Below are 13,932 nucleotides of genomic sequence, written 5' to 3'. Positions count from 1 at the left end.
CATTAAATATTAATCCCTACTGATGCATTGAAATAATGCCATAATATTTAGTTTAATGTACTTTATCATGACAAAGGTTGATACAAAATTTCAGCCAGATCGGCCCAGTAGTTGTCTTAGAAAAACAAATACTAATCCCGATTCATCCTTTACTGTGCATCAAACGGAAACCATAACGTTTACTGGAATGAACAGACAAGCCAAATATATTCAAGGCTGAAAAGAATCACTATTATCAAAATATAAGACATTCCAAACATAACACATCGATTTAGCTAGCAAGTATAGTACACCATTGATGGTTATCTTAGAAGATCCAAAAGGTTGATGGACAAAGTTCTAATGGGTAAAGTTTTTTTTTTATCAAAGATAAGGAAACCACCACACAAGGTGCATAGAAAAAAAAAATGGATGGTGGAAATAATTACATAATCATACGACCGTTAACATTTGACCTCCTAGCTTCCCAGATCTCAATTCTATGTCAACTGTGCAAGATTCATAATAGTAGTTGAAAAAGGTTAATAAGCAACATCATAAGATTAAATAACTCTTGAACTCCTCCATGGTTAAGTAATGTCCGGTGTAGATAATAACCATTTAATCCTAGCATGTAAGCAATTCAAAATTCACAGAAAAAAACTTATCAAAACTGAACGAGACTTTCATAAATAAAATTTCCAAACAATATTTTTCTTACACAACTGCTCCTGCCTAATTCTTTATTCATGTGATGGTTTAGAGGCATGCCATTCGAACAACCCGAGATTCTTATGTCAAGAATAACAAGAAGCAACCGATTCTAATTTAGACAAACAGGCATGCTGCATTTTGTTTTTGTTTTTCTCCAACAATAGTTTTAAAAAATAAACTTGGTAAATAACTCATAGAAATGAAAAAAAGAAAATAAATAAATAAATAAAAAGAGAAAACACATTTACAATTTTTAAAAGTAAACAAATATTTTAACTCAAGGGAACATTTTCTTAACTTTGAATCATATATTTTTTTATATTTCTGAAAAAAAAAAAAAACGTGTTTTTTTTAATTTTTTTCAAAGATCTTAACAAAAAAGAAAAACAGCAAGATCAATTTGTCGTGCCTAAATATCACACAAACAGAAAATCATCAGGAGCAGTTGTTGTACATTTGTCCTGCCTTAATTTATCATAAATTAGTGAAACCGTCAAGTTATTTAGAATTAAAATTGATTAAAAAAAAACAAAAATACAGAAAATCTTTGATGCATCATGGAAGAAAGATGTCATATTCCAAAAATCATGTAAATTGATAGAGTAGTTTTTCTTTTAATAAGGCAATATCAAACTTTTTAGCAATTTAAAATAAAAATAAAAAAATCTCTATAGTCTAACTGAATTGGCAAAATTTAAAACAATATGGCTGCTCGTTTTTGCTTTCTTATAAAATTTGATTTTCTTAATTTAAAAACAAATTACATAACTTTTGGAATATGACATCTTTGTTCCATGTCTGTATTTTCTTTTTTTTACCAAGTGTAATTCTAAATAAGCGTTATTTTTGTGTATATACAAAATCTGTCCACAAATACTTATACACACGGTATATATAATTATCATCAGACACTGATTATATCTGTGTAAAAAAACATGAAACATGATCTTTCTTGTGGTTTACATATATTAAACAAAAGAACGACTACAATAATTTTAAAAAGTAGGTGCTCTCCTTTTTCTTCTGATTAAAACTTCAATACTGCACAGACTTAAGTGAGCATCTGGTCTGTATAGATAGCCTTTATACAAAAGGTTTCTTCATTTTTGTCTTCTTCATCATTTATAAAAACCAGCAACTCCACACTGCCCGGTTGAACGACTGGAGCAAATCTTAGACCAATATTCTTGGATTCGGCACTGCCAATGTCCAGTTGAGTCTCCTTAAACTGTAAAAGGTCGTCTCGATTCGTATACAAAAGAAATTTCTTCCTCTTGGAGTATGGGTTTGTATAAGCGACTCGTTTGTTGCATCCACGTCCACCCCCAATGGGTAGTACCAGTTCGAATGCTCGCGTGATGATGGGTGAGTCGCATTTTGTAAAGACAAGCCAACTCCGCAAGAGTTGGTGGTACTCAATGTCGACCATGTTGATATAGAAACATTTGCAACCAACTTGTGATGGTCGGATAGCAACGGTTAATTCATGGACACTTCCAGCTGCCAATGTAAAAGCTTCGGATGGATGCAGCTTCATTTCTTTCGGATGAGATGTGAAACAGCGAGCAAAACGAGAGGAGTGAGTGCCTCTGGAAAATACAACAACGGATAAATTATTAAATTAGGAAAATGACAATCTTTTCTCTTTGGAAAATAATTAAATAAGTATTTAAGTATTTACAGATCATTCTTATTCCATTTAAAGAGTAAATGCAGAGGAGTAATTCGTAAGCATTATTAACGTTAGGATGATTTGAGACTTATTTCTGACTAGCTTGGGTGCCCGGTGTTGTCTGGGTGTTTGTAGGCATGTGTTAAGCAAAAAAAAAAAAAAAAAAAAATTGTAGTAGGCAGGCAGGCTCAAATCCATGACGTGAAGGCAGAAAAGAAAGTGGAGGTGTGTGTAAGGGTGTTGGTTGAGCAAAAAAATTTTTAAAAAAGTGACGTGTTAGCTGCTGCACCCATCGGCAAGCCTGAAGTGATGTAGGTTTAAATTAAGGCTAGACAATCGAAAAGAGGTGATGACTTTCGAAAATATCGGCGAAAAAAGCGACCCCTCCCCGTAGAAAATTGCCACGTTGAGGGTGAAGGAATTAATGTTTTTGGCCAATTTTTCAATATTTGTCGTCTGAAGGGTCGAGCTTCAAAATGATACCGATTTCATGAAAATCGGTCGAAAGTTTTTGCGAGACATACATACATGCATTAAACCAACAGGTGAGATTTATATTATAGACTAGCAGGGGTGCCCGGGTGTTTGTAGATGTAAAAGAAAAAAAAAAAAAATTATTTAGCAAAAGTACCCGTCGTTGACTGGGTTCAAAAACAGCCTACAGAAAATGGACTGATTTATATCATAGGTTATGAAAAGGAAGGGTTGTAAAGAGCTTCGAATTTGGGGGTATCAAAACCAAAGCAAAATATGATGAAAGTAAAAATAAAATAGATAAACCCCATAACTTATTATACCATACCTGTTTTCACTGAAACACTTATCACAATATTCTGTGGATCTATATTAAAAAACCTTGTTAAACTTTGTGACATACACTCGTGAACAAAAAAAAATGGGCCATGATTAAAATTGGAACAAAAATATGGGTCATGATTGAAATTGGAAAGAAAATTTTTTAAGTTTTTATCGCTTGTTTGCTAATAATTAGCTGTTATTTAGTATTTTTCAGATTATTAGTATTAAAGATGAGTCCAAGAAAAGTAAGACGACATCTTGACGAAAAAATTAAAAACCGAATTGCAGGATTACGACAGGCAAATTTGACTTACAAGCAGATTTTCGACATTTTGAAAGAAGAAAAGGTGGCAACATCTCTTTCAGCTGTGAAGAGAATTGGGCAAAGGTTCGAAATTGAAGGCACAGTGAGCAGGAAAGTTTGTTCTGGTCGCCCCAGAGCATCCACAATGAAGGACGATCACAGGCTTAAAATGACCGTTTTGAAGGATCGCAAAAAAACTTATGTTGACCATAGCAAACAATTCGAAACAGCAAAAGGAAATTCTCTTTCTAGAGTTACAATATCCAGAAGGATGAAGGAACTGGGATTTTCATCAAAAAGATGTGCAAAAAAACCTTTGTTAACTAAGAAGAACATCAGCGACAGAAAGACATTTGCATCATGTTATGGTACGAAAGATGCAGATTGGTTTAGAAATGTTTTCTGGTCGGACGAATCAAGATTTTGCCTTGCCAGTGATGCTCCTGAACGTTGCATCCGAAGATCCGGAGAAAGATTTTCACCGAATTGCATAAAAACCACAGTAAAACATGGAAACGGAGGAATAATGGTATGGGGGACCTTTTCTGCTGCAGGAGTTGGGGAAATTATCAGATGTGATACGTCAATTAATGCCAAAGAATACATTCAAATATTAGAAAGAGGTCTATTACCAAGCATCCAGAAGTTAGAAATGAACAATGACATTATTTTTCAACATGATAATGCCCCTGCACACACAGCAAAAGTCACAAAGAAGTGACTTACTGATAATTCAATTGATGTGATGTTTTGGCCTGGCCAAAGCCCAGATTTAAACTCAATGGAAAATATTTGGGCTATAATATCTCGTGCATTAGTTAGAAAAACTTTTTCCAACAAAGAAAAATTATGGGAAGCTGTACAAAGAGAATGGAATAACATCTCTTCACAGTGCTCCAAGTTGGTTGAGAGCATGATAAAAAGAATTGATCTTTTAAAAAGATCTAAGGGCAATTCCATTCCCTACTAAGTTTTTATTAAAGTAATTATCTTGCTCTTTATATTTTTTACTCATTTTCGTTTATTATTTAATTGCATTTTGTGTAATGCAGCTTTTTGTGCAATAAATTGTAAATTTCTTTCCTGGCCCATTTTTTTTGTTCATGAGTGTATTTCCATTCTATGGAGGTCAGGCACGAACGAACACCCCATAATTTTATTATACCATATTTCTTCAATCTGAAACATATTTATCAAAGTATACTTACGCAGATAGATATGAAAAGTCTTTATTAAAGTTTGTGCCTATTTCCATTCTATGGAGGCCAGGCGCGAATGCACACCCCACAATTTTATTATACCATCCCTATTTAAGTTAAAACATACTTATCAAATATTATGTACATCTATATCAAAAACACTTGTAAACGTTTTTTTTTTAATTTTTTATTTCCATACTTTGTGGACCAGGCGCGAACGCAGACCCCACAATTTTAATGAATCATTGTGCCAGATCAAACATACCCATTCCTGTGTCTGGATACATCTTCTATCATTATATGTGATCAGTTTTCTATAATAGTCAACCATATAGGACCCTATTCGTGACCAGACACACACAGACGTTCAGCTTTATATATATACTAGCGGACGGGGGTGGGGGTACCCGGCGTTGCCCGAGTGTTTGGAGGTGTGTGTTCTCGGGGATGTTAATCAAAACATAAGAATAAGCGAAGTAAAAAAAAAAAACTAAACTAAAAAAACAAAAAGAAAACAGAAAAACGAACGTTAAAATAAAGCGGGGGGGGGGGGTACCCGGGCTGTGGGGGGGGGGGTAATCAAAACATAAGAATAAGCGAAGTAAATATTTTTAAATATTAAATAAAAATTAAATATTATATAAAAAAGTTAAAACAAAAAATCGAAAAAAAAAAAACTAACGTAAGGTGAACGAACGATGTTAAATGTAAAAATCGGAAAAAAGAAAACAGAAAAACGAACGTTAAAACTTCTTTAAAAAATCTTAAAAATACCCCCACCCAAAAAAAAACACGTGAAAAATGGCTTAAATAAGCCTGTTTCAATATCAAAATTTAAAAAATCGGTGGGTAGCCGGCGTTGCCCGGATGTCTTTGGGTGTGTGTGGTCGGTTGGTGTGGGGGGTGTTAATGAAAATCTAAGAATAAGCGAAGCAAAAAAAAAAAAACAGAAAAACGAACGTTGCGTGAAAAATGGCTTAAATAACCCTGCTCCAATATTAAAATTTAAAAAATCGAAAAAAAAAAAGACACACCACGATTCGAACCCAAAACCTTTAGATAATGACCAGCGCTCTAACCAACTGACCTAACACGACGTACACGAAATTAGATCATCTTTTTAATCTTTAAACTAAAATAGGTTACAACGTCGCATGACGCATGCGTAGAAGCGAATTCGTCATGAAAGGACGGTTTTTGCTGACCCCCCACCCCCCATAGAAAAGTGCTGATTTCAGGGTGAAAAAATTAACGTTTTTGGCCAATTTTTCGATATTTGTCGGGCGAAGGATGGGGTTTTTACAGACACACAAACATACATACATACATTTTCGCTTTTATATATATAGACTAGGGGGGGTACCCGGCGTTGCCCGGGTGTTTGGAGGTGTGTGTGGTGTTAAATAAAAAAGAAACCGGGGGGGGTTAAAGTTTGTAGGATCAAACCCGAAGCCCTGTGGCGAAGTTTGAAAATAAAATTGGTCAGCCAGAATGAGTTACTGAAAGAGGTTTTAATTTATTTAAGAACCAAATTGACAGGTGCGCGCACGGAAGTCGTTGAGCGTTACAACGACGACGTAGGCTTGTTTGTTATAAGCAAAGTAAAAAAGGAAACAGCGTTAAAACTTAAGCGGGAGGGAGGGATAATCAAAACACCGAAAAAAAAAAAAAATACTATCGTAAGGCAAACGAACAATCAAAAACGAAAACAGAAAAATGAACGTTACGTGAAAAATGGCTTAAATAAGCCTGGTTTGATATTAAAATTTTAAAAATCGGTGGGTACCCGGGTGTTTTGGGGTGTGTGGTCAGGGTGGATAAGCGAAGTAAAAAAAAAAAAACAGAAAAACGAACGTTACGTGAAAAATGGCTTAAATAACACTGGTTCAATATTTAAATTTAAAAAATCGAAAAAAAAAAAGACATCTCACACCACGATTCGAACCCAAAATGTTTAGATAATTAACCAACGCTCTAACCAACAGAGCTAACACTACGTACATGAAATTCAGTCAGTTCTTCAACTATTTAAACTAAATCAGGTCATGGCGTCATCTGACGCATGCGTAGAACCGGTCGTCGTCATGAGAGGACGGTTTTTGTTGACCCCCCCCCCCCACCGTAGAAAATTGTCGATTTCGGGGTGAAAAAATGAACGTTTTTGGCCAATTTTTCGCTATTTTTGGGGCGAAGGATGGAACTTCAATATGATACCAAGTTTGTCAATTTTTCTTCTGTCTGTCGAAAATTTTTAGCGGATACACAAACGTACACTCATCCATACATACATACATACATACACACATTTTCGCTTTTATATATATATATATATATATATATATATATATATAAAAATTCTATAAGTCGATTTATTGAAATTTTATTAATTCATGCAGATTGCATATTTATTATTAGAGCTAATTCTCTATTGAATATTATATTGTACCTAATATATATATATTTTTTAAAAGCTTTAAAAAAATGACTTGGGTACTATTAGTTGGAATCGAAACCAAAACGTTTAGCACTATAGCCACGTTCCCTATCGTTTGCGCTATTGACAGATAAAGATTTAAAATTAAAGCTATGAATAGATTTGCACATGCGTAAAAGTAATAGTAATATGTCAACAAGTTGAAAGGAACATTTTGCATTTTAACTTGCCAACATATTTCTGTACGCGTTAGTCATCCATCCAAACATAGATTTTATTTGTTACTAACGGGGGGTACCCGGCGTTGCCCGGGTGTTTAGAGGTGTGTGTGTTCGGGCGGGGGGGGGGGAGGATGAAAACATAAGTTTAAGCGAGGTAAATATTTTTAAATATTAAAATCTTAAAACTTTAAAAAATCGAAAAAACACCCCAACGTAAGGCAAACGAACGATGTTAAATGTAAAAATCGGAAAAACAAAAAAAGAAAATGTGAAACAGAAAAACGAACGTTAAAACTTCATTAAAAAATCTGAAAAATAAAAACAAAACAAAACACTGGCTTAAATAAACCTGACGTCGACGAAATTGGATCCGTTTTTTTTAATATTTAAACTAAATCATGTTCTGACGTCATTTGCGCATGCGTAGAAGCGAACTTGTCATGACAGGACGGTTTTTGCTGACCCCTCCCTGTAGAAAACTGATGATTTTAGGGTGAAGAAATTAATGCTTTTGGCAAATTTTTTTATATTTGTCAGGCGAAGGTTGGAACTTTAAAATGATACCAATCTGGCAAAAATCCGTGACCCGTGTCGAAAGTATTTGCGAGACATACAAACACACATACATACATACACACATTTTCGCTTTTATATATATAGAAGACTGGCAGAGGTGCCCGGCGTTGCCCGGGTGTTTTGTAGGTGTAAAAAAAAGAAAAAAAGAAATTTGGTAGAGAGGTAGGCTCGAATCTGAATCCTTGAGGTGAAAGCGAAAAAAAAAAAAAAGTGCGATAACTTATCTTGATGCTATGAAGGCAGTGGCATGAGAGTGGATGAAAGTAAATAATTAAAAAATTATGTGGCGTGTGTAAATTTAATGAGATCAAACATCACGCCATAAGGGAAATGAAATCCCGCACTTAACTTTGGCTGCGAGGCAGTGTTTTGTTTCCCCAAGATGTTGGGGGAAAACCAGCTCCCCATAAAAAAGGGGAAGTGTCCAAATGAATAGCAATTGTCTGATATGACGGTTTTCACTGCATTGATCAAACCTGATACTGCTTTCTGGACGTCCTGGTGGGAAAGCCGAGGAATGACTTCGCTCCATGAGTTTCACTTTGTTCGGCTTTTTAGTATAAATAAACACACAACAACGAAATAGCACAAATTTTATAAAAGTCAATCAAAATAAATCTAGACATGATGTCCCTTCGCAAATTATAGATAGCAGATATCCTAACTGTAATCTCTGAACGTATATACCGTTCACTGGACAAAACAGGGAGGTTAGAGTGGTAGCCCTCAATATATCCAAGGCTTTTGAAAGGGTATGGCATGATTGTCTTCTAAGGAAAATTAGATCATATGGTATCACTGGAAGAATACATAATGTAATTAAATCCTTCTTAAGCAAGAGAAAAATCAAGGTTGTCCTCGATGGTCGTACATCTAAACAATATGATATAAATGCAGGAGTACTTTAGGGATCCATCCTTGGACCTTTATTATTCTTGATATTCATAAATGACCTCCCTGATAAAATTGTCTCTGAGATGGGTATATTTGCTGATGACACCACTCTCTATAGCAGTCACGAGGGAAAAACACTGGAGGATGACCTGTAGTGGAATGCGGACAAAAATGGAGGGTCACACTCAATGCTGCCAAGAATAGGTTTGTTTCCTTCAATAATTACAAGAAACCTTCTCTAACACCAATAGCAATGGCCAAGAACACATTACCCGAAAGTACTTCCTTTAAACTCCTCAGCCTAACATTTACAGGGAACATCAACTGGAATAGATACATTGAGAGCATTGTCAAGGCTGCTGCGAAGAAGGTGGGCTCTCTCTACCATGCTAGAAAACTACTTACGCCTGAAAGTATCCTGTACCTCTATAAGGCCACAATTCGCCCATGTATGGAGTACTGTTGTCACATTTGGGCTGGTGCATCTGCTACTTGTCTCTTACTTCTTGACAGGGTTCAAAAGAGTCGCCAACCTGATGTCCTGAACTGTCATCTAGGCTTCAGCTTTTGTCCCATCGACGAAATGTTGCATCCCTCTGCCTGTTCTACAAGTACTTTAATGGTGAATGCTCTGACGAACTACAAGCACTTGTACCCCCTCGACGTGAACACCCTCAACAAACCCGACAAGCAACTAAATCCCACCCCTTCACAGTAGAGATCCATAGGTGTAAGAAAGCCTTCTACTCCAATAGTTTCTTCCCCAGAACTGCTAAATTTTGGAACTCACTTCCGGGATTCTGCTTTCCCAACTGTACTGTAGAAGTTCAAGTGTAATGTGAACAAACATCTTGCCACTCATCTTCCTTCATAATACCTCTGCAACGTATGTCCCCCGATAGTAGCCCCTTACTTCAAAGTAGCACTGTGCCTTGTTTGGTGTGAAAATTGAATAAAAAATTTTTTTTTTAAATACTGGGGGGGGGGGGGTATATAAACAGTTCTGAGAAATAGTAACCCCCACCGGAGAACCTCCACAAAAAAAGCCTTTGTTGGATATACAAATATGTGCATGCCACTTTTGCCTTTTATTTATATATATATATATATATATATATATATATATATATATATATATATGATTACAAAAACGATTCTTATTTTTTCTGTGTGTTTGTTTATAGTGTTACATGATAAGGGCTGTCTCCTTTTCATGTAAGTATAAAAAAAGAGAAATTTAGTTAAAATGAAAATGAAATAGAATAGACGAAATTCGAACCTCGTAATTTAGGTTTAGAAATAGATTACGATAGAGAATTAGCAAATGGAATGTAAAACAAACCATTGTAAAGCTTACAGATAAAATAGTTTTAAGAAAAGAATGTGTATTGTCAATTCTGTTATGAAAATTCAATTGAAAGAATGCAACGACAAGATAATTTAATAAACATGTTTTTAACATATTGGAAATATATGTTACTGGGAATATAGGTTAAAATTCCTTTTGTAAACAAAGGAAACATTTTTGGACACGCATTTCCAGAACACGTGAAAGAAGACACATGTTTTAACATGTGTATGACGTCATGGAAAATGGGAAGTTCTCGATATAGTTAGAAACTTTAGAGTTAAACGAGGAGAAACTGAGGGAGAGTCAGAGAGAGTTTGAGGACGACAGACGATAGTCTGCAGTTGGGATTCGAACGTCTAGAAGCGAGACGGTCACTTTTGAAACTTCGAATGTGAAGCTTTAAATTCTTGACTCAGAAAATCACGACCGGTCGGGAGAAGAAATAAACCCATCATGTCATTGTCTTTGTGTTGTAATTCTACCAAAAGGTAAAGTGAAAATTGTTATTATATGTCTTGTATATCATGTGTTTTAAAATGTCTTTACATACACGTCTCGACATCTCATATCTACAATGTGAACACTAAGACTGTCTGAACACTGTTTCCTCACTCTAAGAGCTTCTTCTACACTTCTAAGTATGAACTTTTTATATATATGAAAAACTTTATAACACGAACAATCTCTCTCTAAGATACAACAACATCTCTCTCTAAGACTCTCACTATTAATAAGACCTAAATATAACAATAGGATTAACGAATCTCTCGATGGGCGCTTCCTTTCTAGGGCAATTGTTCTTGACATATCAAACGCCTTTGATAGAGTATGGCATAAAGGTCTACTCCACAAAATAATAAATAATTATAAGAATATTTTGACTAGCAGGGCGGGGGGGGGGTTCTTTGCCCAGCCATAAAATACAAAATGTATGATTTTTTTTCAATTTTGACCCCTTAAAAACAATTTTAAATGGCTAAAGACCCATAAACGCATGGTTTATAAAATATTTGAGGCCCCTAGTGCTGCTCTGCAACTTTTAGTTTCAGAAGAGATAGTTTGAAAATATGGAGACAGACATAAATTGCGGGGGAGGGGAGGGGACATGGATACTTTTACACATACATATTGCTTTTAGTAACATTTATTTCTTGCATATTTGTTGGGTTTTTTTTCACACTTTTTGTTCTTTTCTTAGTTACAGTATAAAAATACCCCTTCTGTCAAGATGACAGGTTTTTTTAAAATTCAAACTTGATGCCTATTACCTCTGCTTATGATGTGAACTTATATATATCTTTGTTTTTTATTTTTATCACAATTTTACAAATATTTCTTGCATTTTAAGATCACTATCACATAATGCAGTTCATATGATAATGTTAAAATCAGCAAATTTTGAGCTTTGCTATATGTATAAATTTGCTAACATATTTCTTTCCTCTGAAGAGAAGAATTTTGCACTTTTTTTTGAAACTCTGCAAAATAAGGATTTATTAATTATCTTTGAGGTATTCTGTCAAAAAATAAATTTTACATGTAACTTTTAATATTAAGATTAGATTGAAGTTTACATTTACTTTTGTCTAGTAAATTTTTCCTTATCTACTGCTTTATTGGTGTGTGTGTGTATGTATATATATATATGTTGAGACGTGTGTGTGTGTGTATATATATATATATGTTGAGACGTGTGTGTATATATATATATATGTTGAGACGTGTGTGCATATATATATATATATATATATATATATATATGTTGAGACGATTAATCGAAATCAGGAATCAAGAAAATCAGAACTTTTTGAGGTATCGGAATCAGAAAATTGTGTCTACTATTCTATATCAATACCGATTCTTGTAATTGTTTATTTGGTTTGTTTTTGTTTAAAATCTTAATTTTCCATTAATGCTACTAAAGGTAAAATGGTACACACGTAGTGCTTTTAAGCTACAAACAAAATTAAAAGCACAGATCACGAAAATATATCACACAGCTTTTTACAGTAATCTAAAGAAAAGAACTCTGTAAATAAATATTTAGTGATTTTTAAATGAATCGAAATCGGTAATTATATCAGAATCAGAATTCAAAATAGAATCAGTAATCGTAGCGGAATCGTCCTATCACTTATCTATATATATATATATATATATATAGTACGTTTTTAACAAACTAAAACATAGAACAAACAGATAGATATATATACCAAGTTGATGACCGAACATAGTTAAATGTACAATTATAATTTTGAAAATGAGAATTGATTGTTTGTATTATTTAGATTAATTGGACTAACGTTCTCATCTCGAGTGTGATTTGCAGTGTTTCAGTTGATTCAACGTTCGACCTTCTTCAGGCGTCTAAGTTGCCATGTTTGGTTTCCTTTGCTAAATATGGAGACTTACATATCTGAAGAAAGTCTAAGGTTGCAGCTACCAAAACATTGTGCAAATGACACTCCAGATGAGAATATTAGTCAAATTAATCCAAATAATAAAAACGGTTAAATTTGTGTTCATTTTCGTATTAATCCCTAGCTGCATCTAATTATGACATACAAAATTTCAGTCAGATCGCCCAGTAGTTTCCAAGAAAAAATGGAACAGACAGCTTTACAGACAAAGAGAAATCTATAATATAATTTCACCTGTCTGTTTAAATGTATGTATGTATGCATGTTTGTATGTCTGCCTAAAACTTTTGACAGAGGCGACGGATTTTTATGAGATTGGATTCTTTTTTAAGCTCGACCCTTTGGCCGACAAATATCGAAAAATTGGCTAAAAACGTTCATTTCTTCACCCTCAACTGGGCACTTTTCTACAAGGAGTGGTCGGTTTTTTTTTTGGGGGGGGGGCAATATTTTCTAAGGTCATCCCTTCTTTTCAATTGACTAGCCTTAATTTAAACGTTTGCCACTTCCGGTTTGACGATGGACGCAACCGCAAAGGCGTCACTTTTTTTTTTTTTTTTTTCACATTCTTTTCCTCCTTCCTTCGAGCCTGCCTGCCTGCCTACTACCACTTTTTTTTTTTTTTTGTTCAACACACACCTCCAAATACTCGGGCAACGCTGGGCACCTAGGCTAGTGTATGTATATATATATATATATATATATATATATATATATATATATAAATTGTTTTTTACCCAAAAAGAAATTTTCTTAGAAATATTTATTTTTTAACACATTTTCTACTTTGATTTCTTAGTTATTTTAAAGTGTTTATTTTATTTTGTCTGAAATAGACTTTTTTTTCTTTCAATGCTAAATGTATTAAATGCATATGTCAAGAGTAAATAAGAACATATATTTACATACATGTTTGGTTAAGCATACAATCCTTTCAAGTGCACACACTACCTCAAAAATGTGTATATGGTTCTATGTATGGCCCATACCTGAGAATTAGTGAAAACCGACTGGTCTGTCCCTCCACACACGAAATGTCAATACGCTGCAAGGCATGGACAAAGATCTGCCACACTTGGACTGGACATGACAGGAATGGGTCAAGATAGATGGCCAGAAAGAACTTCTTCACCTGTGGAGAACATCCGACTGACACCTGCAACCAAAGAGAAGGAAAGGATAAAGTACCGATCAATACAACCTCTGCAACCCATCCAAACCAAGATACAGAATAAGCAATGATGTCTCTGCTACTTCCTCCTACCACCCAACTGGGCCTTCAACTCCACCTGAATTTTATAAGAAGATAAGGCTTAAATTGATTGGCAAATCTGAAAAATCACATCACAAAGCCATAGATCCAAATAGAC

The 13,932-nt window shown here is 34.5% G+C and overlaps 1 protein-coding gene across 3 annotated transcripts in view; it reads right to left on the bottom strand.

The window, feature by feature from the left end:
* Nucleotides 1-1,496: 1,496 nt before the first annotated feature.
* The window catches only part of LOC145269308 (nephrocystin-4-like), a 380,704-nt gene continuing 368,268 nt past the window's right edge, over nucleotides 1,497-13,932 (bottom strand). For all 3 annotated transcript variants that reach the window (XM_080125012.1, XM_080125026.1, XM_080125018.1), the window contains exons 25-26: nucleotides 13,552-13,718; nucleotides 1,497-2,282 (exon numbers count right to left, since the gene is read on the bottom strand). In XM_080125012.1, coding sequence (XP_079981138.1) covers nucleotides 1,745-2,282; nucleotides 13,552-13,718 — 705 coding nt within the window. In that variant the 3' untranslated portion in view covers nucleotides 1,497-1,744. The remainder of the gene's footprint in view (nucleotides 2,283-13,551; nucleotides 13,719-13,932) is intronic.

Source organism: Euprymna scolopes, chromosome 4, assembly GCF_053919585.1.
Source record: "Euprymna scolopes isolate OS-2025 chromosome 4, ASM5391958v1, whole genome shotgun sequence".
NCBI classification, from domain to species: Eukaryota; Metazoa; Mollusca; class Cephalopoda; order Sepiida; family Sepiolidae; genus Euprymna; species Euprymna scolopes.
Note: the sequence above shows the minus strand (reverse complement) of the source record. Positions and strands in the feature narration are given on the sequence as shown.